General features: G+C 45.2%; 1 protein-coding gene across 6 annotated transcripts in view; it reads left to right on the top strand.

Moving 5' to 3' along the window:
• Nucleotides 1–21,552, top strand: part of cep112 (centrosomal protein 112) — a 114,978-nt gene that overhangs the window by 32,852 nt on the left and 60,574 nt on the right. For all 6 annotated transcript variants that reach the window (XR_007959550.1, XM_052049517.1, XM_052049515.1 and 3 more), the window contains 6 exons: nt 130–222; nt 293–352; nt 1,213–1,292; nt 12,200–12,335; nt 14,736–14,843; nt 20,119–20,301. Coding sequence is in view for 5 of the 6 variants with exons in the window: in XM_052049517.1 (XP_051905477.1) it covers nt 130–222; nt 293–352; nt 1,213–1,292; nt 12,200–12,335; nt 14,736–14,843; nt 20,119–20,301 (660 nt within the window). In the remaining variant the exon portion in view is untranslated. The remainder of the gene's footprint in view (nt 1–129; nt 223–292; nt 353–1,212; nt 1,293–12,199; nt 12,336–14,735; nt 14,844–20,118; nt 20,302–21,552) is intronic.

Raw genomic sequence — 21,552 nt, 5'->3', positions numbered from 1 at the left:
CATCATTTGTGCCATTAAATTCCGGCAGCAATAGCTGAGTTAGGACCCCACCCACATTTCCTCAATGAAATGAAATAAAAATGGATATGTTCAGGTGTGAGCATGCTCAAATTGTTTTCTCTCCTGCAGGCCTCCGAGGTGATGGAGGATTTTGAGAAAACTATTGCTCAGCTCAAACAGCAGCTACTGGTCAGTGAACATCAGCGACAGACACAAGTTAGGGTAAGGAGAAGCAACACACAAGTACATTTGGGATTGATTATGTGTCACACTCTTCCATGCCTCCCTCCAGGATCAGGTTTTGAAGTTCCAGAAGGAAAAAGAAGAACTACAGATCCTCCTTGACAAAAAGGTGCGTTGTGCCACCATGTATGAAAACTCATCCAGCCAACTCCGACTTTAACAAACCTGGGGGAAAAAAAACAATTATTGGAGAGTAAAGTCTGGAGTCACATTTTCCTCTTTTTGTGTGTGTGTGTGTTTCAATTCAACTCACAACTCAACTGTATTGAGAGCAAAACAAATATTGGAGAAACACAACATGACAGCGCTAGTGCGTCCAATTACACACAAGTACTGCCTTGAATGCACACATGAGGCCTTCCGTGAATGGGAAATTTCTTCCATTTTTATATTGTCATAACGAAGATGGTTTGCGTGGGGAAATGTCATTTTGGCCTGTTGCACCTCATCGCAGGCTGCACTGTTCCTAACATAACGAAACGCTCTTCAAAGCACTCATAAAGTGGCCTTTGTTAATGAGCTGAGCTGGACCAGACTTTTTCGCTTAAGATCAGGTTTAAAGACTGGACTGCACCTGGGTCATCTTCAAAGTACAGTGTGTGTGTGTTTGTGCGTGCGTGTGGCAACCCTCCCATTGGCCGATACACCTGCAAGAACTTAGCAGACCCCCGCACACTTAATTCAAGCGGAACTTAAATGAACGTTCTGGAGATGAAAGCCAGTCATGTCTTATTGATGATTTTTTTTCCCCAATATAGTCAAGGCCACATGCTAACAACCTCTGCGCAGTCTGTCGTGTATTTCCACAGCGGTCAGAGGAGCAATACCACGTGGACATGAAAAAGGCCTCCATGTGGCGGCCATATAGTTGCACAGTCAGAGGCCCTGATGGGCAACGTTTGATGGCACACGACGATGCGCGCAAGGTCACGCGCGGTTCCTTCCTCTTGACTTTTGCTCTCTTCTCAGGTGCTGGCACTGCAAAATGAGGCGGAGAAAGAGAGGACACAGGCCAAGAAGCAGATGACCAAACTCGAGGATGCACTCAGGTACGCAGAAATAAAATTCGGGTGTATGGATATCCCACTTCACCCTTTTATGCATAACATGATAAGCTGTCCACTGTAGTAACCGCTGTCCCTGAAAGGGTTAAAGCAGGGGTGCCCATTACGTTGATCGCGATCGACCGATAGATCGCGAACTGGTCCCAAGTCGATCGCAAGGGGTGTAGAGGAGAAAAAAAACAATCATTAGTGTGTCTTGTGCATGTTTGTAATATATTTTTGGGTGTTAATGTACAACACTGCACCCTAATCATCTTATCAGTCTCATTTTCACAAAAAGTATGAAAATATATATATATATAAAGCAGGTAAATCTTTAACCTACGGTGGCGCGTGACCTGCGTCACCGGAAGTTGTTAGCGCTCAGCAGTCTCCGATTGTAGCTTGTGAGCAGAGCTGTTGCGCAATATCTTTTGTCATTATAATTATAATAATTATTATACTGCCTCCTGGTGGCCAAAGCGCTATATAAATCGGCATGTATTGTATTGTATTATATATTTTAGAGCAGGGGTGTCAAACTCATTTTTGTCGCGGGCCACATTGTGCTTACGGTTTCCCTTGGAGGGCCGTTATGAATTTTGGGAAACCATATAAACGTTTCATCACACCTCCACATATGACAAACAGCGCACAAAAAAATGATAGATTTTCAAGTTTTGAAAACAGAAGTTAAGAATAATGACTGTTATTGTGGATTACATATGACAATCTGAAATTTTGGTTCAGACTTTAGCAAGCATCATGGAAGTTGACATGCTAGAATTGCTTTTGCGGGCCACATAAAATGATGTGGCGGACCAGATCTGCTCCCCGGGTCTTGACTTTGACACCTGTGTTTTACAGTGAAGCACTCTAAGACGGTACGTGTGAGCTAACGGGCTGCAAACGTGCGTCACATGCCTCCGTGTCAGGCTGTTGCTCATCATGGCGTGCGTGTGTATGCGCGTGCGCAGTAACGGGTCGATCGCGAGAGATTGGTTGGTTGATTGAAAAATCGATCTTCGGTCCAAAAAGTTTAGGCACCCCTGGGTTAAAACGTGGTCGTCGTACTTCAAAACTTGTAGCGGGACATATGTCATCATACCTTGCAGGATGCTGCAGTGAAGGTTCGCAGTGAAGTTAAATCAATAACTCTGTTTGAGGGATGCTGTCTATGAAGTGAAGCTTCACAGTTAGGCTGCTGCTCCTTCTCTGTAGGGAAAAAAATGTCTTTTAAATGGAATCAAGCATCTATAACAGGAGAGCCTCTATTTGGCAGAGTACAGTATCAGGTTTGGCTTGATATGTAAACTTCAATCACAATTTAGCCTTTGATTTTATTTATTTTAGGATTTTTGGTGCTGAATCCATTCTTTGATCGGGGGGAGAATTCGGATTGGTAGGTTACCTCGGCAGCCCATGCGCTATATTCCCTCTGAGCCTTTCAAGGATGTCTTTTGTGTACTGCGGGTTTTGAGAGTCGTGTTCCGCCTTAAATCGTCCAAAATAAGGATGCTTTATTGAAATAATTCAATGTGTATTGCGAAACATACACGACAACACAAAATAATTCACATTATGATGAGACAAAGATCATATAAACTAGACGCAAGTTCTGCTTCCTTAGCAATTTTTCGACCATACTCTGTTGCGCAAGATTGACTAAATCGCGTCGGAGGGGAGTCTGCTAAACGTGGAGCCATTCACGAGTAATGCTGAAAGTATCAATTCGACACGTTGCAAACCCTTGTTTTCGTGTTCTTCTATGCGTCGCTCTCTTTCTTCCTCTCGCTGCCATTTAGCTTTGCAAATAGCACAACATCGCCCACTTAGCCGAGAGCACTCTCGATATAAAGCGGAACATGAACAGAAGTTCACAAGCATATTACAGATTTGTTGGCGGAACGAAAAGCAGAATGCCGATCTCCAACTAAGCCCCGCATTCTACAACCTCAGGCCCGCTCCGAGCCGTGCGCTGTCCAGTCATGGTGCCTTCAGGTCCCTAGAGAGATTTCAAACTGTTTGGCTCAATAGTATCTCCGAAGAGTAAAGAGATTTAGTTTGTGCCCGGCTTGATTTTCTTTCTTGGATGCTCATCAGTGACTGGAAGCGCTTTGTGTCTTAGCCCAGTTCTTTCTCCAAATGTTTCTGCTGTTTGCTTATGCAGTAAAGTCCGCTGAGCGAATCGACGCCGACCTCCCTAAAATGTAATCAGTTCCCAATTGAGTTGAGTCGTAGGATGTACTTTGATTTGCTTTCTCTTTGTGTCTGTGACAGTGCTCATGAGCATGAAAACTCACTTTTTTTTATTCGGTGTACAAATCTCAAAGGGGCATTTGATGCCTCTGTCCACTTTGTTTGCGCTTGTCAAAATCCGCCCGGCAACAAAGCTTTCAAAACTCAGCAGACGCATCCAGCGGCACCTTAACGATGCTCGGCGTTAGCATCAGTGAGGAGTCGATTCGCTGCCTCGTTTGGCCGATAAGCGCCGAGAAAGTGGCCCGTCAGGCTCGCTGTCGAATTCAGCACTTGGCCCCGCCGCGCACGTACTCTTTGAGCAGTCTGATGTGTCTGCTCGGCAACAGCGAGGGGCCTTTAAGGCGATCCAGGAGAGCTTCAAAGTCCAAGCTACACCGCATGCATGTCAGCGTGTGTGCGTGCGTGCAATGATGGAAAGGCGCAAGATACAATTAAATAAGCGGAGCTACTCAGCGTGCCAGCGAGGAAAGGTGGGTGTGTGTGAGACGTACACGGGCTGCGTATTATTCTTTGTATTGTGTGTATTTGTTTTGTTTCTCAGCTTTCCTTTCCTCACGTCTTCTTGTTGACACCTTTTCCTTCTGGCATTAAACAAAAAACAAAAAAAGACATCACCTCATCCCGCCATGCAAATTAGCACTGCTGCATGCATTTGAGTTTTTGGTGAATGTTACTATAGCAACAACAGTAGGCACTGCAAACCAATTTCATTGTGATGAGTGCTATAAACATTAGATCTGAACCCCCCCGCCCCCTTTCCGGTATTATTTTGATGTAGTGTTTTGCCAAACATTTGCTTGTCATAGCTTGCATTGGCTCTTGTAGACATTTTGGCTGCCCCATTTCTTTATATACAAAATGTAAGTGAGGCAAACCACTCACACCTCTTAGTATGATGTTTTTTTAGCGCAACCAAAACCATGAGCACATCAACAGGCAATGTGCAGAGCCTTAAAAAGTTGCCAATCACATTTGCCGAATTTAAGAAAATGCCACTGCATCTGTATTTTCAAGCACGCTGCAACCTGGTAACATGATTAGCTGTCCACTGTAGTAACCGCTGTCCCTGAAAGGGTTAATCAATCAATATAACAAAGGCATAACAACATGATGTAAAGATGCAGTTTGTTGATTTGTAATGCGTTTGCGTTAAATTGTAGGATTAAAATGAAGAGTCTGGCTCATTTAAAGGGAATGACGGGAAATTTGGTATTCAGCTGTGAGCAGGCGTGGCTCTATTTTGGTCGAATATGCGCTTTGACCCATCCATCCATTTATTTTCCGATCCGCTTTATGCTCACAAGGGTCGCGGTGGGTGCTGGAGCCTATCCCAGCCGTCTTCGGGCAGTAGGCGGGGGACACCCTGAACCAGAGAATCGCAGGGCACACAGAAACAAGCAACCTTTCGCGCTTACACTCACACCTAGGGACAATTTTGAGTGTTCAATCAGCCTGCCATGCATGTTTTTGGAATGTGGGAGGAAACTGGAGTACCCGGAGAAAAGCCACGCAGATCCTTTGAAAACATGCAAACTCCACATAGCTGGAATTGAACCCGGTACCTCTGCACTGTGAGGTTGACGCGCGAACTACTGGAGCACCGGGCCACCTGCGCCTCAACCCATCCACCGTTTTGTCCAAACCTGCGCACAACCTGTTGTTATTGCATATGAGCATGCTGTATGGGTAAAAAATATGTTTTCCAGTTTGGACTCCGGATGGACCTCAGTCTTTGAACTGCTCAATAGCCAATTTGACTGTTAAGTAATTTCTTGGTTATGCATGCCACGGTGCTTGTCTCCTCTTTAAGGAATATCACGCATGCAGTATGTTACTATTTGCGCGTGCATATGCGTGTGTGTGCGTGTAGCTCCAATGCATGTTTTGGAAGTAGTTTTATGGTCTCCAGCATTGCTCCAATGACAATGCTGATGGAGGGAAGGGCAGGCAGGCAGGCACAGAGGTAAATATGATGATGGTGGGCCAGGGCTAGTCAGCGGAGGTTTAGGAGGCTCCACTTAGAGCTAAGCTGCAAGAACCGGTGGAGGTATGGAACTTGAATATTGGAAAAGCCTCGCTCAATATTTGTTCTCCCATGGAAACTGCTCCCCAAGGGTCTCATTTGGAGGTGCCTTAAACATGCATTCCAAATACCAACAAGCTGACGACGACAACAACAACAACAAATGAGGCTGCTTGAGCTGCACAATTATTACAATTCCAACGTATGGCCCATTTCATAGAAAATTGTTTTTGGCGTGGCCGTTTAATCCCTGACCAATAATGCTGTCTTCTGAGATCCATTTGGAAACGGGCCTGTGAACACCCCTCATGAGTCATGGTTTTACAACTCAAGTGACCAAAAATAAATGAATAACTTGATTTTCACTCACTGGTGGAGGGGCAGCACCTCATGCGATGCAAACAATAACATAATCCTGCGAATACATCTTCATGGGCGTTTGAGAGAATTGACGTAGATGTGGTTCATTTCGCAAAACGTTCTGTCAGCTACCCATGCCATTGGCTTCCTGACAGTTGACAACCACGAGAGGGTTCCAGTGACTGGTATCGGTGACTGGTATCAACAGTCTTGTTGAGTACTCGGTACCCCCGAAATAAGCCCGGTATCGGCCAATAGCGGTAACTTTCATCAGTACTCGCACATCCCTACTTTCAATGGCTTTTAAACACTTTCATTCACCTTGTAAACTGATAATATGATAAGCTGTCCATTGTGGTAACTACAGTCCCTGAAAGTGTTCATATCACATTAGCATACAATTTTCACTTTCTGGGGAGCCATACTGATGGCTCATTCATAGCAAAATAATAATAATAATAATAATTAATGAATTTCACCAGAATGTGGTTGTTTGAGGCACTCCAATCATTATTTGTATCCAAACAATAAAGAGTCCCATCTTAACTCTGAGTGGATTTCACTGCATCTCATTGTGCAGGTGTATTTGAGCGACATGGCTCTGCAATGAGCACGTGTCCCGCTTGAATGCTTCTCTCCTTCATGACAGCAGTCCTTTGCTCTGTCTTGATCATTTTCTTCTTACTTTTCTTGTGTGCTCGCTTATTTTGGTCTGTCTCTTATTCCGTATTAGTCTTCTATTCTCCTTCTCTGGGGATGTGGATGAAAAACCAAGCCTGGTTTATTGGTTTTCCTACAGGGGACGCCGAATATTTCAGTTTTGTATTTTTTCTCTTTTCATGCGCTCCCACTCCCCATCCCCCCCCCCCCCCCTTCTCAATCCAGGGCCCCTTTGAAGTGTCTGTGGCTTCGTTATCATTCCATTTGGATAAGTTCAGACACAGATTCGCGCGCACTCGCACACCCACAAATGCTTTCATACAACTCGAAAAACAAAGACATTCGTATTTAAGAAGGCTTCTTCAAATGCATAAACTCTATCTCACAAATTAGTATAAGTGACGACAGGAAGAACGGACGGGGATTTATGCCTTCCGAAAAGTAAGTGAACCCTTTCATGCACCCTGCAACCTGATAACATATAAAGATGTCGTCTGTCGTAACTGCTGTCCCCCGAAAGGGTTAACATTGCCATGCAAGTCATGTTTCCAACAAATCCCGTTCAGTTTTGACAAAGCCAGATAAGATAAGAAAACCTTTATTAGTCTCGCAATGAAGAAATTTCCAATTCACAGCAGCAAAGTTATAAAAGGAAGAAGTAGAACAACAAAATATAGGAGCTGCTGAAAAGGCAGCCACTCTCGCGGCGCCATTTTGAAGTCAAAATAACAAAACTAACACAACACATAGGACACAGACAGTGATTCAATCTTCACCACTTTTTTGCATACTCCTTGTTGTTTGAAGCCGTTATAGATGAAAGAGCTCCGAGAGTATCAAAGTGTCCTTTCACCAGTGGATCAGAGACGTCATGCTGAAAATGTGCACACGTCTGCTACTAGCTAAGTTTTGAAAGCAAACACAAAGCTGTAGCGTCCATTGACGAAAAGAGATTAGTTCACTTCTCCTGTCCCACGTAATCCGCTTCAAACTCCAAGCCGCAACGCCCAGTTCCAAATCCGCATCGGTGCTCCGCGCTAATGCTCCTTTCTTTTCGTCGTCGGCTCCTCAAGACTTGCATCCATCCAGCCGCAGACCGTTCAACAGCACCGATCTCTCTGCTGAACAAAGCGGGGCTGTGAAAAATGCTGCCCATTACAGGCGCATGACACAAGCGCCCCGGGACTGTCCAGCAACGACAGTCAAATGGCGCCAACATTCCTCCCAGTCAAAAACAGTGCTGGTATACCCATGCTGCCGAGAAGACGCAACCACCAAGCACAGAGTTTCCTCCTTGATGAATGTCGTGGTCAAAAAATGCTGAAAAAAAGTCCACATCAGGTCCACACGACGTAACAACAAACACAAAGTGACAAAACAAACACAAAAACAACAAAAAAGCAAGGCTCATGAGAGAGCACTTGCCGACGGCTGCCTAGTGGGGCGCCATCTTGACTTCAATAAAGATGAGGCTGTTCAAGCGTATTGGCAAGATGACAGGGTCTTACATCATACTGAGACAGCGTGCAATTTGGCACGTAATTACACAAAATAAACGTATTCAACACCAAACTCCATTTGGATGGATCTTTTCTTCTTTTCTCCCATTTATCTCATTCTTTGTATGATTTCATCGGATTTTGGCAGAATACACAGTCAAAAGAAAAAAAATGGTATTGTGGCGAGCTAAAACAGTAAGTTGGAACAACTACTTAAACATATAAATGACACTAATGGCGGGTATTTTGGTTAGTACAACAAAGCAAACGAGTTGTTTGTTACAAAACAATTTGATGACTTGTTTTTGTTGAAGTTGGGGGACAATACAAGGGACAGTTAGTTCTCTAAACACTTTTTTTAGGGGGGTGCTTGAAAGCCATTTTTTCTCATGAGCAAAATTTGTTTAGTTGAATTGTCCAACTTGGGAGGCCTAGTGATCGACTGGTTAGCATGTTGACCTCTCAGTACAGAGGTGAAGAGTTTCGATTTTGGCTCTGGAGCTTCCTGTGTGGAGTTTGCAGGTTCTCCCCATGTCTGTGTGGGTTTTCTCCGGGTACTCCAGTTTGCTTCCAAGTTACAGTATTTTAGTACAGTCGTTTAAGTTCAGCTCAATGATTGAATTGAAATGAAAAAGTCAGGTGAATTAAAAATTTCAAGATAACAAACTTCGATTTAGATATTTTTTTTGTCAGTCCAACTTAAGTGTCCCTCAAAAAGAGAACTTGTGTTTTTTCCAGTGTATGGTGGAATGGCCGATGTAAGCCATTTGCTGGGGAGCTGAGGATTTTCAGGAATTTGGGTTACTCTTACCAAAGGTTGGGTTCATTATTTTTGATCTAGTGGATTGGATTGAATACTTTGGGTGGGCTAAAGTGCCGAAGCGGGTCGCTCTTTTGGGCAGTTTAAGTCAATTGAATGTAACATTCTTTGGAAAATGGCTGACTTTTAACTCGGCAGTTTTACAAGTGTGACATTTTAGTGTCATTGGTTCACTTAAGGTTAGCAAAAAAAAAAATCAATCAACCAACCGTGATGAAAACGCCACCTCTCACCCTTGGTGGAGAATTTGCGCTGCTTTATATAGAGCACGTCTCCCTTTATCCGCATCCTACGCGGAGTTACCATTCAGTTTCAAAAACGGTGTCATCCCCGCGTCCTTTACTGTCTGCAATTGGCCAGCCACTTTGGACGCTTTTCCTTCACCTCCGTCTTTCCCCGGCCCGTTTTGGAATTTAAGGATGAGAAGACTTCCTCTTTAGCGAAGGCACATCTTTAATTTGAGCCTCCTCTCCTTCCACTTTCTTGACCAGGGATCCATTTCAAGGCCGGCGGCCCGCCGTGGCGCTGGCACCGTGGCTCTTCCTCTCCGTGCGTGTGTCTCGCTGCCAGGCTTCCGCGACCGAGTCTTTTTCTGTGTCCTCTCATCGCGTCCACATTGCTCTGTTATTGACGGTGACACGCTGTCTACCACCCTTATGACCACACACGCACACACACACACACACACACACATGGTCCCAGAGGAATATAGTTATTTTCCCAGGAACAGCTGTCGCTTCCATGTGGTCACGGACTCTCCAGTTTTGGAGCATAATATGTTTCAATGTGTCACACGGTTTCAAAGTTTGCTTTGGGCAAATTTTCTCCGTGTATCCTCGGAGGTAAAGGCTGGGCTGAGCCAGCTCCAACACAGTCATTCGGCAAGCGGACTTGTCGGTCAAGTCGGGAAACGCTTGCTCGTCAGTGAAGGCCGTTGCCACTCGTTTCCCACGATGATTTTGTCAGGCTGAACCGAAAGTTCTTCGAAGCATCTCTCTAGTCCCCCTTGTCACGTTCTGTAATCTCTCCGCGTATCCTTTGTGTCTGCTTGAACCTGCGAGATAGCTTTTGCGTTAATGATCAACTCATTGAATCCCAAAGACGTCTTTTCATACTTCGTCTCGAATTGGCTGGTGCCGAATGAGTTAATAATTACAAAGTATGCAAAATTGGGAAAGGGAAGAGTGGGGGGCGTCTTTGTCGTTTGATGTTCAACATGAGAGAGACCACAATTACAAAGAGACAGAACTCTATGAAGAGACGCGAAAGCTTACATATTCTTTTTTAAATCCTCTGCCCTCATTCCTTTTTTATGCTTTCCTTCCTCTATAAACTGAACACACTTGATAGTCTGTTAAACATAAATTAATGTGCGGTACAGTATCTAAGTGCTCCCTCGCCCCTTTTGTGTTTTTTTTTTTTGTTGTAATTGGCTTAAAGTAACATCCGCCAGCTTGAAAAATGGACTCTCCCTTCTGTTTTTTCACCGCGGGGGGTGAATCATTCACATTCAGAATTTTCATTAGGAGGGAAATAAGGGTTGATTTTTGCACATTCTGATCGAGTGCCGAAATTCATTCAGCCGCTTTTCAAGTGACCCCGATCTAATAACAACTGTGTTTACATTCAAGAGGCATGGAAACAACTGCACAGGTGTCGCCGCGGAAACAAATGAAGCGTACAGTTACGAAACGTGTTTGAAAAACACCCGCAGTTGAAGGTGAAGAGTGGTGAGGAATTATGTCTGAGTAATGAAAAAAAAAAGGATTTCAATCAGGAAATCAGTTTGGGTTTAAAAGTGTATCGAATCAAGCCAAATCGAGTGCGTTCCACTTTCAATTACATTGCGATACGTATCCAATCGTTTTCTATTGGCGAGGTATTGGCCAGTCATTCACATGTACAATTTGTAAACTGACAACAAGAAACTCATTGCATCTTTCCCTCTTGAACAGAGCCAAATTTCCGCTCAATGGAACCGAATTGAATCGTTCCACATTGAAATCGAAGCGTCCCCAAATCGAGCGCTGATGGTTCCACAGTATTAGATTTTAGGAAATGTAATTGTCTTGACTGCATGATCACCGACCAAGATTATTTAATTTAAAAAAAAAAAAAACACTTTCACCTTGAGTACAGTGCCTGCACCGTGGCGTGCGGGCACACACTCCTTGCAGCCCACCTGAACACCTGACGGCTCCTCGCCGCGCTCATATTGCTTGTTGCAAACTGCTGACAGCTCTCACCCTGCCTGTCAGCCGTCTCGCCATGACCTGACATTTGCCAGCAATAGCGGTGCTATGCGGATGCGCACGTATGCACACACACACACGCACACATACATGCACACAGGGCGGAATATACTCCAAAACTAATTTGACCAATAGATAAGGTGTATATATAAAAGAAAAAAGTTACGTTTTTCATTTTGGTCAATTAAGATCAAACCTGAGGTTTTGGAGTTCATTTTAGATGTATTTTGGGACATAGTGGTACCACAACTTACAAACATCTCTTCATGCGAAATTTTCAAGTTACGAAACGCCTCAACAGGAAAATATTGCCTGTTGTTACGAAATAAATTTCAAGATACGAAAGGTGAAAATACAGAATGGGGCACTACTCGCAGCTCAGAGTTTCCTGAATGCGACATACTGATAGCTGCTCTGTCATTGGCTATTCCCGAGCATCATCCTGGCATCCCATTGGCTAAGAGGGACCTCTATCGTGCGTGTCTGTGTGTGTGTAGATAAATAAATATGTGTCGATGCAGCATCCTCGTCATTCGCCATGAGGTGTTCCGATCGTTTTACATAAAAGTGAATCACCCAGAAAAAGTGTTCACCAGTCGGGCAATCGCTCACTATGCTGATGTTTGCCTTGGACATTTTCAAAGGATTGTTAAAAGCAAACGTCCTTGGATCAGTTCTTTACAAAATGGCAGGCAAAAACTACTTCTGGGGGAGAACATGGCCTAAAGAGGGCAAAAAATGATGAGGATGCAGTTAAAAGTTAAACGACCATTTTTAGTCTTTACTCTCTTTGTTTTTTACGTTTTGCACACCGCTCATTTATTGCGCAATAATCTAATTGCAACATGTATTTGTTACATATTTTGATGCATGTTTCTGCTTTAGAAAACGTTTATGTCTGCATTTTGGGTTGGGTCGGAATTAGGGTATTTACATGGAAAACGCGTCTCGACTTACAAAATTTTCTAGTTACGAAATTTCTTCCAGAATTTGGACAGCTTCATAGCATTTTGCTTTTGTCTGTCTTTTGTTGACAGAGACACGGAGAACCAGCTGGATCGAAGCCGGGAGAGCCACAGGGTGCACCTCCAAGAGGCCGACATGGCGCTGGAGCAGTTGAGGAGGCAGGTCAAGCTTAGCTCCGAGAAGGCCGAGGCCCAACTCAAACTCCAGGTCGGACTCTGGCACGCATGCTAGACACACACACGCAGACAGACGCATTATGTCAAATAAAAAGCGCGGCACATAAAGAGCACCTGTTTCTTATTCCATCTGTGCTCTGGCATCATTCGGTCTCGCATCCCGCCCCGAATGCAGTTGCATCCCCGCGCATGGAAACCTCGCCGTTGCGATTACGCCGGAATGAGCGAGCGCTTTGAAAGGCTCTAAGCCAGACAATTTGGACGCACACACTTGCAAACATTTTTGTTTTGTCGTGGCGCAAGCACAGCCTGACCGCAGATGTGCGAAGGCGCCACGCTGGCTGCTCTGGAATTCTTTTCTCGCGTCTTCTCGCTGCCGGGTTTTAATCGACTTAATGACATCATGAAATAGTTGTTTTGCCTTTGTGCTTGTTTCGGATGATAAAATGCATCCTGCTCACTCAAAATGTTTATTATGCAATGTGTAAAAATTGCAACGGAAGTATCAAGTTTTGCTCGACCCGCTCAATTAGAGGATGGCGACATGCCTATGACAGATTTGCAGTCTGACCAGTTCAAGAGTCACTCCCGTTCCGAATACAGTTGAAAAGTGATGCGGCTGATTGTCGTTGGCCGTGGGCAGATTCGAGTGACAATGCAACGTGTCCCATGCAGTTTTGGAAGCAGCCAAGACAAATTGTGAGAACTGAGGTTGTAAATGGAGCTGATTGCTACCGATACTGGCAACTCGTAGTGCAGCAAATCACCTCTAGGGAAACTGCACTGCAATTCAACACGAGCGTAACCACAATAATGAACACATACCTCAATAATCACATGATAATGACTCTGCGGGTTGATGCTTTTGAAAGTCATCGAATGCTACAAATGTCCTGCAGGCACAGTCGCCACTTTCTCACGGCCGGCCATCGGGTGTGGCCGAGGGAACGGGTCGCACTTAGAAATGCGGGCGCTAATGAGTGCCTTGTTGTCAGTCTTTCAAACGGCGTGGGCTGCCATTATTTAGGCGAAGTTTCTCCGATCGAGAGCGCTTCAGGGAGTCAGTTTGGCTACAGGTGGTTTTCTTTTGCCCCCCCCCCCCCCCCCCCAAAACACACACACACACACAATGACGATGGTCATTTTAAGGCTTTTGTGTGAGGAAAATATATCTATATATATATATATATAATATATTTTTTTTATTGTAACTTTAATCTTTTTTTTTAACTTTGGTGGTGGAGGAAGTGCAGAGCAGCGATTCCCAAATTTGTGAGATCATCAGGTGTGCCTCGTAAAATTATCCAATTAGATTTAATTGCTTGGAAAATGATCAAACAATTCTTACAAATGATGCATCTTTGTTCATCTCTGGATGCCGGTGACGTATAACGACTACGCATGACAATTCAGTCATCTTCAAGTATGTCAAGGTATCAAGCCTTGTATTGCCACTCCCAGTCCAAGTTGACTGTCACACTAAAATATATATTTTTTAAAAATTACATCCTGTATATTTCAAATGACTATCTAGATTTTCCTTAGGTCAGTCCTCTCCGCTTCTCTTTTTTTCATATTTTATGTTCTAGGCTCATTTCAAAATGGAATACATTTATTTTTCCCTGTCAGAATGTACATGCAACACCCCATAATAACAATGTGATTTAATTGTCCAACTATTGCTTTTTTTTTTCTTCAAATTGATCCCCCCCAAAAAGAAAAGGAAAAATAAATTCCCAGACTTTGCCACGAAGCTGCAGCTTGAGCTGAGGTCGCATCGTGTTTCCACTGATCATCCTTGAGATGCTCCTGCAGCTTAATTGGAGTCCCCCTGTGGTATATGCAGATGATGAGACATGATTTGGAACAGCACACACTTGTCTATTTAGGGTCCCTAGCCGAGTAGGTCAAAGTTGTATTATATGCTTTTTTTTGGGGGGGGGGGGGGTTGGGTACAAATCGTCTTTCATTTCGATGATGGGAGCATGCTTTTCTTGATGTCTTCCTCCTCCATCCTCGCTCCCCTTTATATCTCCATTCCATCTCTGCTGCTGCTGCTCATCTCCCCATTGAGCCCCTGGCATCCCGATCCCCTCCCCCCCTACTCATGTGACTTCATCCGCAGCCCACATCAAAGCCGTGGGACGGTGGACAGTACCCCTGTCATCCTCCTGCTTTCCCCCTTTGCTACTTTCTAACGTGACACCAGCACGGCAGAACATATTGCCAAAAAAATAAAAGTTTAGGTCCGTCCTTGTTTAAAAAAAAAAATTATTTGAAAGCATTCTGTTTGAATTTTTTGGGGGTTGGGGCGGGGGATTTCTTATTTATTCATTTCACACATGATGACCCACATAGAGAGCGCTTTCAGTCTTTCATGATTAATTAAACTGCTGCTTTTTTTGGTGATATTTGTCATATTGTGCTGCAGATGGAGAAGGTGCAGGAGGACCTGCAGCACTCCAGGTGCCTTCGTGAGAATCAATCCAAGGAGTTCTCGCAGCAACTCGACGCCCTAAGACAAAAATACGAGCAGCAGGTCTGTGTTTACTTTTCAACTCGGCGAGTCGCCGCCTTCCGTGGCAGCAGGCCGCCGCAAAGTATTTCATCTCCATTTGGTTTCCAATCGCCTTCGCCGAGCGAGCAACGGTGACTGACAACCGAATGGAATCCTCTTGTTATTCGGCCGGCCCCATCTGATTGATTTCTCATGATAAGGGACAAGCTTTTGATTCCGATCCAATCGTGTCTCAACAGCCAAACGGCGCGAGTGAGAATTTAAGGTAATCTGCGTCGCAGATGCGCCGTGACCTGATCGTCGCATCTTGTCCTCTCCTATTAGAGGTGGAGAAAGCGTTTTCGCAAGCCATTTAAATCTTGCTCGCTGATAGGGTGACATCTTTGACGGAGTACTGGATTCAATTAAACTGCAGCTTTGCGTATTATCTGTGGAGAACACGCAATAAGCAGTTCTTCTTTGGAAACTCATCTCAACTTGAAGCCGGGTTTGTTCTGCTCTGACAGGAAAACAGACCATAACGATGACATCATTGCCTCACGTCAGACACGGTTTACTTCCCAAAAACAAGAGAGTGACTGAATTCTTTAAATTGTCACCTGATTCCCCTGCAAACTCTAAATTGAAGCCTGAAGTATTTCGATGAATGCGATGTTGATTTTATATTTTAGCATAACGAAACAGAACCACTAATTGATCATATTAACAAGAGTACTTTGGAAGTCCAAAATGATTCATGCAAAATGTTGTCCTGATATGATATTGGGCTCATTTCGCGTGGTCGTATTGTGAGAATGAGAAGTCTTTAAGTTGATGGACTTAAAGAGGAGAAAATTGAGGCACCGTAATAACATGGAGGCCATCACAAGTTCCTCCATCTTAAGCCACAATATTTTTCTTCACAGAGGATAAAGAATGTATGTCTGTCAGTATTAAATGTATTGCTCCATCGTTTGCATTCAAATATCGGTGCATAAATTGTTACAAAATAACACCGATACTCACGACTGGCGATTTGCAGTGTTCGTTCGCATTTGGCTAAATGCACCTCAGTGACGGAAAGCTATGTGGTTGTCTTTTTTTTTTTTAAGTTTGGTTTGGCAGAAAACCATAATTTGGAATGGCAATGAAAAGCTTCAAGCCTCTTTTTGAGGAATCGTCATCATGAAGGACGTGCCGCTTTCCGTGACGCGTTTTGGATTGTCGAAGCAAAACAAAAACTTGTCCAAACGAACGCAACACTCGTAACTCAAGGCACCGCCGTCCACCGCGAGGACATGCAAACTCCATCGAACTTTGAGCATGATTTCCTTTTGACTTTTCACAAGGACATGTGTATTTGTTTTAAGAGTGCATAATTAAGCCGTCTGCCTCACAAGAAAAATAATTGCACCCTGTAATTTGTGATCCATGAAATCATGTAGCCTTTGATTGCTGTGCAATGACCTTTACATCACAGTTAGAGAATGTTTTGGGGTTTTTTTTCTATCAGAGGCCATTTGAGTTTCTCCAAAGTCGTCTGAGGACCGCACTAAGCCGATGACAACTCTTACTCAACCATCAAACAACTGTTTGTTACTCTAGCTCTCCAACGTTTGCGGGATAAATGTTTACGGGCTTTGTGTAACGTTTTCTCAGGGCTTTTATTTTGTTTTTCGAAAGCACGGCGGCTCACATCAAATAGGCCGCTTCGAATAATAGGAAGCTTTTATTGTGTCTGTTGTACGAAAATGACCTCAGCGTGCAGCAGGTAACGTTGGCATTTACCACGCATAGCCACCTTCGCAAGTATGTACTTAACCATACGATATGTACTCATACGCATTTAGCTGGTTACGTCGCCACATCACCAAAACGGCTCTTAGAACCATCAAACGGATATGCGTTTATTTATGGAATGAAACATATTCACCGAGCGGTGCAACTGAAAGTAATGGTGTAGTTTTATCAGCGCTCAGGAACTATGAAGCCTGTCTCACGAGGAAAAGCGACACAATCAAAGTGGGAATTATGGGAAATATTCCCGAGTGGTGGGGGGCGCAGTTGACAGGAGGCGACGGCGGGTTAGCGGCACGTCAGCAAGCCCTTTTGTCTCAAAAGATAAAAAACACGTGTGGATGAAGGGCCTGTCGATGTGACGAATCAAGAGCGGATGAACGCGTGTGACACGACTTCACTGATTAAAGGGAAATGAAGAAACATACATCCCATATGTGGATTATTCGTGGCACACTGTCATCTGTGTCGTCAAAATCTATACTTGTTCGAAACACAAAAGAGCGGTATTAGCACGTCGGCCTCTAAAAAGATAGCGCTGTTCACGTTTTCCAATTAGCTCTTGGGAGTTATTCAATTAACAATGCATTTATTTTAGATGTTGCAGATGAGTGGGGGGCTGGAAAGCTGCGCAGCCTCACACTGACAGCCAGGTAGAATATTTTTACCCTCTCATGTCGCTGAACAATGGAACCACTAGATCGACAACACCAAACAACCTTGACCAAAATAATAATTGACTCATTCACTCCTAAAGATGTTTTTAAACATCTTTTCAGACTTGGTCTAGAACTGGCTGGTACTGAATGAGATAGGCCGGAGTATTGTCAACTGAATGCTGATAAATCATTTAGGAGGCAAATGAATAAACTTCGGGATAATTTCAAATCTTCAATGTTCGTGGCGTGTGTTGTGCTTTTGAAATTTGCCAGTGAGAGAACAGAGAGAATTTCAAACCTCAGAAATGTTAAGGTTCTGATCTGTCATTTATTTTGTGACCAACCTGAAAAATAGAAAGCACAGGCAGTCGGTTTCCGTTGTGCTTCCGGCTTGCTATGCAAAATGAGTGTCCCCGGTGTTTATGCACATTGTCTGCACGTGCAATGCATCAAAAATGTCGCCCCCCCCAACCCCCCTCGTCTAAACATAGCGTCTGTGTAAACGGCCAACCAGGCCAGCATGTAAACAAGTGCAATGTTCAAAACAACCCCAGCGAGTTAGCTAACATCACTTCGGCGATGTCGAATCGGTTCACTCGGACCTCCACGAGGAACATTCTACAAGAGCAGCCTCCGCCGTGCTTTGACTTCTGTCTTCTTGACTTCGGCGTGACGCGGTGCGGTTTGACACCCCGTCGGGAATTTGGGATGACCTTTATAGCAAAGGCCGGAATTTGCAAGCTTTGATGTGTGTGCTCGGCGCCACTTCATGGTCATTGTCACTTGAGTGTCGGCGTTGAGAATTCACGTCCTTTCCCCTCTCGGTCCCTCCCAGGCTCCCCCGCTGAGAGCAGACAAGGGCGTCTGGTTTCTTGTCCTCCACGTCGTCGTCGTCCTTCTCAAGCAGTTGTGATTTCCCCCCGCCGCCGGGCTCTCATTCTTACCTCAGTGCCCTGCTCACCATTCCATGCATCCAGGCAGGCTGAGGGGAGTCGTGCTGTGCGCTAACACCCCGAACTGCTCTGCATCTGTGGCACCAAGCTGTGCTGTAACCTACTCTGCCTTCCCTTTTGGAAGCGCCACGTCGGCTCACAAAGAATCGCGGCATCCTTCGTTGCGCCGCATGCCGATACCGTGTGATGTCACGTCTTGCTGGGTCGGCTTTCTGTCATTCCTGCCCATCTTTTTTTTTTACTCTGGCTTGTCTTGCAATGGATCTTTTTCGCCACTTTCTTCATTCTGCTGTCACCGCTTATCCCTTCTTTTCTGCAAATTCCAATCGGTCCGGGATATTTAACAGCCGCGTACAGGAAACCGAGGATGTCCTCCACCACATTTCTGTTTCCACATGTCCTGCTGAGTAGTTGTCAATGAAATTTGCCCGATTATGCCTCAGTCTGTCAGTCTACATTCTGACTGTGGATTTGATTCGCATCTTTTGTGTGTTGAAAAAGGGAAGTGCTAATTTGTCAACGGAGCATACAATTGACCATGTTTGCATCGCGAGTGACGGCGTGTGGTAGACTTCGCCAACAGTTTTGTTCGCAGACTCCTCTCATTGTGTTTTCTGACTGGATTTGTCTGTCACATTGGTCACTGATCCCGACGGATTAAACACATTTTATCCAACAATAATTCTCCCCCAAAGCCTTTTTCAGAAGCCATGTAACAAAGCGCCTACAAACACAGCAAGCTTGATATTTGGCCACGAAAATAAAGTGACCGTCTTCTCAAGAGTGAGGACGGAATCCTGCTTTCTGTCGATAGCCGTTCATTCATCACCTGCTCTGAATAGCACACAAAGTCTGGCGATAGGTTTAGGGCTAGGCCAGGCCCCCGGCGCGGAGACGCCGGATCTCTGTTCGGCCAATGAGCCAGGTAGGGTGCCGTCAAACACAATGCGCCTGGGGGATTAGCTTCAAAGCCAGCAAGCGAATAGGCCCCCGGGCCCCTTGCCGTCCTTCCAAGTCTCCGGCTTGGCACGCTGGTGTGGGGGTTCCGGGTCCTCTCAGCCACTAGTCCCGCCGCGGGAGGGCGGGTAAGGGGGTTACTGAGAACAGAGCAGAGCCTGGGAAAGGCTCGGCGGCTGCTTGCAAGACTCACCTCTCAGCAGGTGACTTTGCTCTCGGCTGTGATGGGATTCAAACTTGAGCTTGAGCTGCCAGCGTGGTTAATCTCTTAGAAATTGTGGCTTTGCATCCCAGAAGAAGAAGGGGAACTGGTTCCAGGCTCATTTCGAGACACTACTGTACATGACGAAACTTTCGCTGCTCGACTCCCAGTGATTGTAACTTCGGTTCGAGCAAACGGATGAACGTCACGTGACGTTTGAGCAAAAGCGGAGTCTTCCGTTATCTCAGTCGAAACCCCGTCACTTCCTTTTGTTTTTGTAAATACCATTTCTAACGGTTGTAGTCGTCGCCTAAGCCGATTTTTCACATGCTGTCAAGACGCTTAGCATGGGGCATCGGGTTGTCGCTGCAGCCAGATGGCTAACCCCTGCCAGCTTTCATACACAGCCCAAGCTAGATGCTCTTTTATATGCCGATCACAGAAGAAGGCAAGTGGGGGGGGGCGCAGTTTGGAAGAGAGACGAATGGCACGGTTAGGGCCGGGCTACACGGACGGGCGAGGTGAGAGGGCGGAGAGAGCTAGCCAGATGTAAACACGCCACCTCATGACGAAAATGCAAAGAAACCAAGGAAACTTTTTGAAATGGTCCCAGCGCCAAGCCAAGTGGTCCAGAGCGACTCCCGGGTTGCGGTCTGTCGGACGGACGGACGGACAAGTTGTCATGACGACGGGCTTTGCCGACTATGTGTTGGCTGATGAAGTCTTTCTTTGCCCGCTTGTCCAATCAGATGGCTGAGCAGCGCGTGCAGCACGAGCAGGAGAGGACGCGCCTGCACCAGCAGCATTGCGCCGAAAAGGACAGCCTTGTCCAGCAGCGCCAGCGGGAGGTGAGCAGCCTGGAGAGCCAGGCCAAGGCCGCCCTGCAGACGCACCAGCAGCGCACCCAGGAGTGGAGGAAGCGTGATGGCCAGGTAGGGGGTCTCCACTGATCCAATGTTCGCACGCACGCATGTTGACCCGCCCGGTCTCCTGCGGACCACCATTTCGTATGATCCTCCCTTTTCCCGTCGTTTCTAAAGCACAGCGGGTTACGACACTTGGTATTGATATTCCTGCCGAAGAAATTCAAAGGTGGCGCAATGTTTTATTGAAGCGTCTTGGAAAAAATTTGGCTAACGCTACGACGGGAAAGAAAGTGTGAATTAACGCGGTGTAAGAATTTGGAATGAAATTAAATTAAAACAAAGTAAACCGACGGATATCAGTCGAGCCTAACTTTGGATTTCGTTGAAATTTTTTTACGATGACTTTCGGCGCTGCCGTTTTGTCGTAGAATTGGGAGAAATTCGGGAAGCAGGGTTACTTTGCTGGTGGAAGTTTCCATGAACAAAAAAACGTCTGTCTTTTCGAAGACCAACCCGTCAAGCTGCTTATACTTTTTATATACGTTTGATTTGTTCCCTCCTGTACCACTCCGGTTAGTTTCTGATTACAACATGCGTTTTTGCAATGGTGCGTTAGGCGGCGTATTTAACGACCCCGAGTGAGCGAATTATTTTTATTTAGTTTTGTGTGTTTTGATCGAAATCCGCAGCAGGTCTTCATCTAGTAATCGCTTTGGTCATTTTTGCCTTCACTTCAGCCGAGGTTAGCTTTGCACTCTGTGGGAAGTCACTTGAGAAGGCGGCACACGCTTGAGGATGGGAGTTTTTGTTTTTTTGTAAACGGTTTGTACGCGGTTAGCCGGGAAAAGATGGTCAGATGGAGAAAATAAACTCGATCCATCCGGTGTAATTTTTCCGTGAAAGTATTGAATGCTTTTTACTCTCAATCACAATTTTCAGAGCAGAAGCACGACAAAATGCATTTCACTTTTCGATGTTGGAATTTTTGCATAATGATGGTTTCGGTTTACATTCATGTCTTGGATTACGTGAACGTAACAATATTCCCATTGTCTCTTTCGCTCATTTCACAGCTATGAATTGTGCTGTATGTTTTCGAGCTTTTTTTTTTTTTTTTTCTTTTCGAAAATGTCCCGTAAAGTTCCCAACAACACTAGCTTAGTATGTCATTTGTGTGGAAGATTTCAGCAGTGTGACGACACCAAAACAACAGTGTCCAAATGACAGAGGTGTTGGGGTTCCAGGGGGGGACAGAAAACAAACTCCCACCAGAATAGTAGCGATCAGTTGCCAGCCGATCCCCAATTGTCAGGCCTC

This window comes from Hippocampus zosterae, chromosome 17 (assembly GCF_025434085.1).
Source record: "Hippocampus zosterae strain Florida chromosome 17, ASM2543408v3, whole genome shotgun sequence".
NCBI classification, from domain to species: domain Eukaryota; kingdom Metazoa; phylum Chordata; class Actinopteri; order Syngnathiformes; family Syngnathidae; genus Hippocampus; species Hippocampus zosterae.
This window is presented reverse-complemented; position numbering and strand designations above follow the sequence as displayed.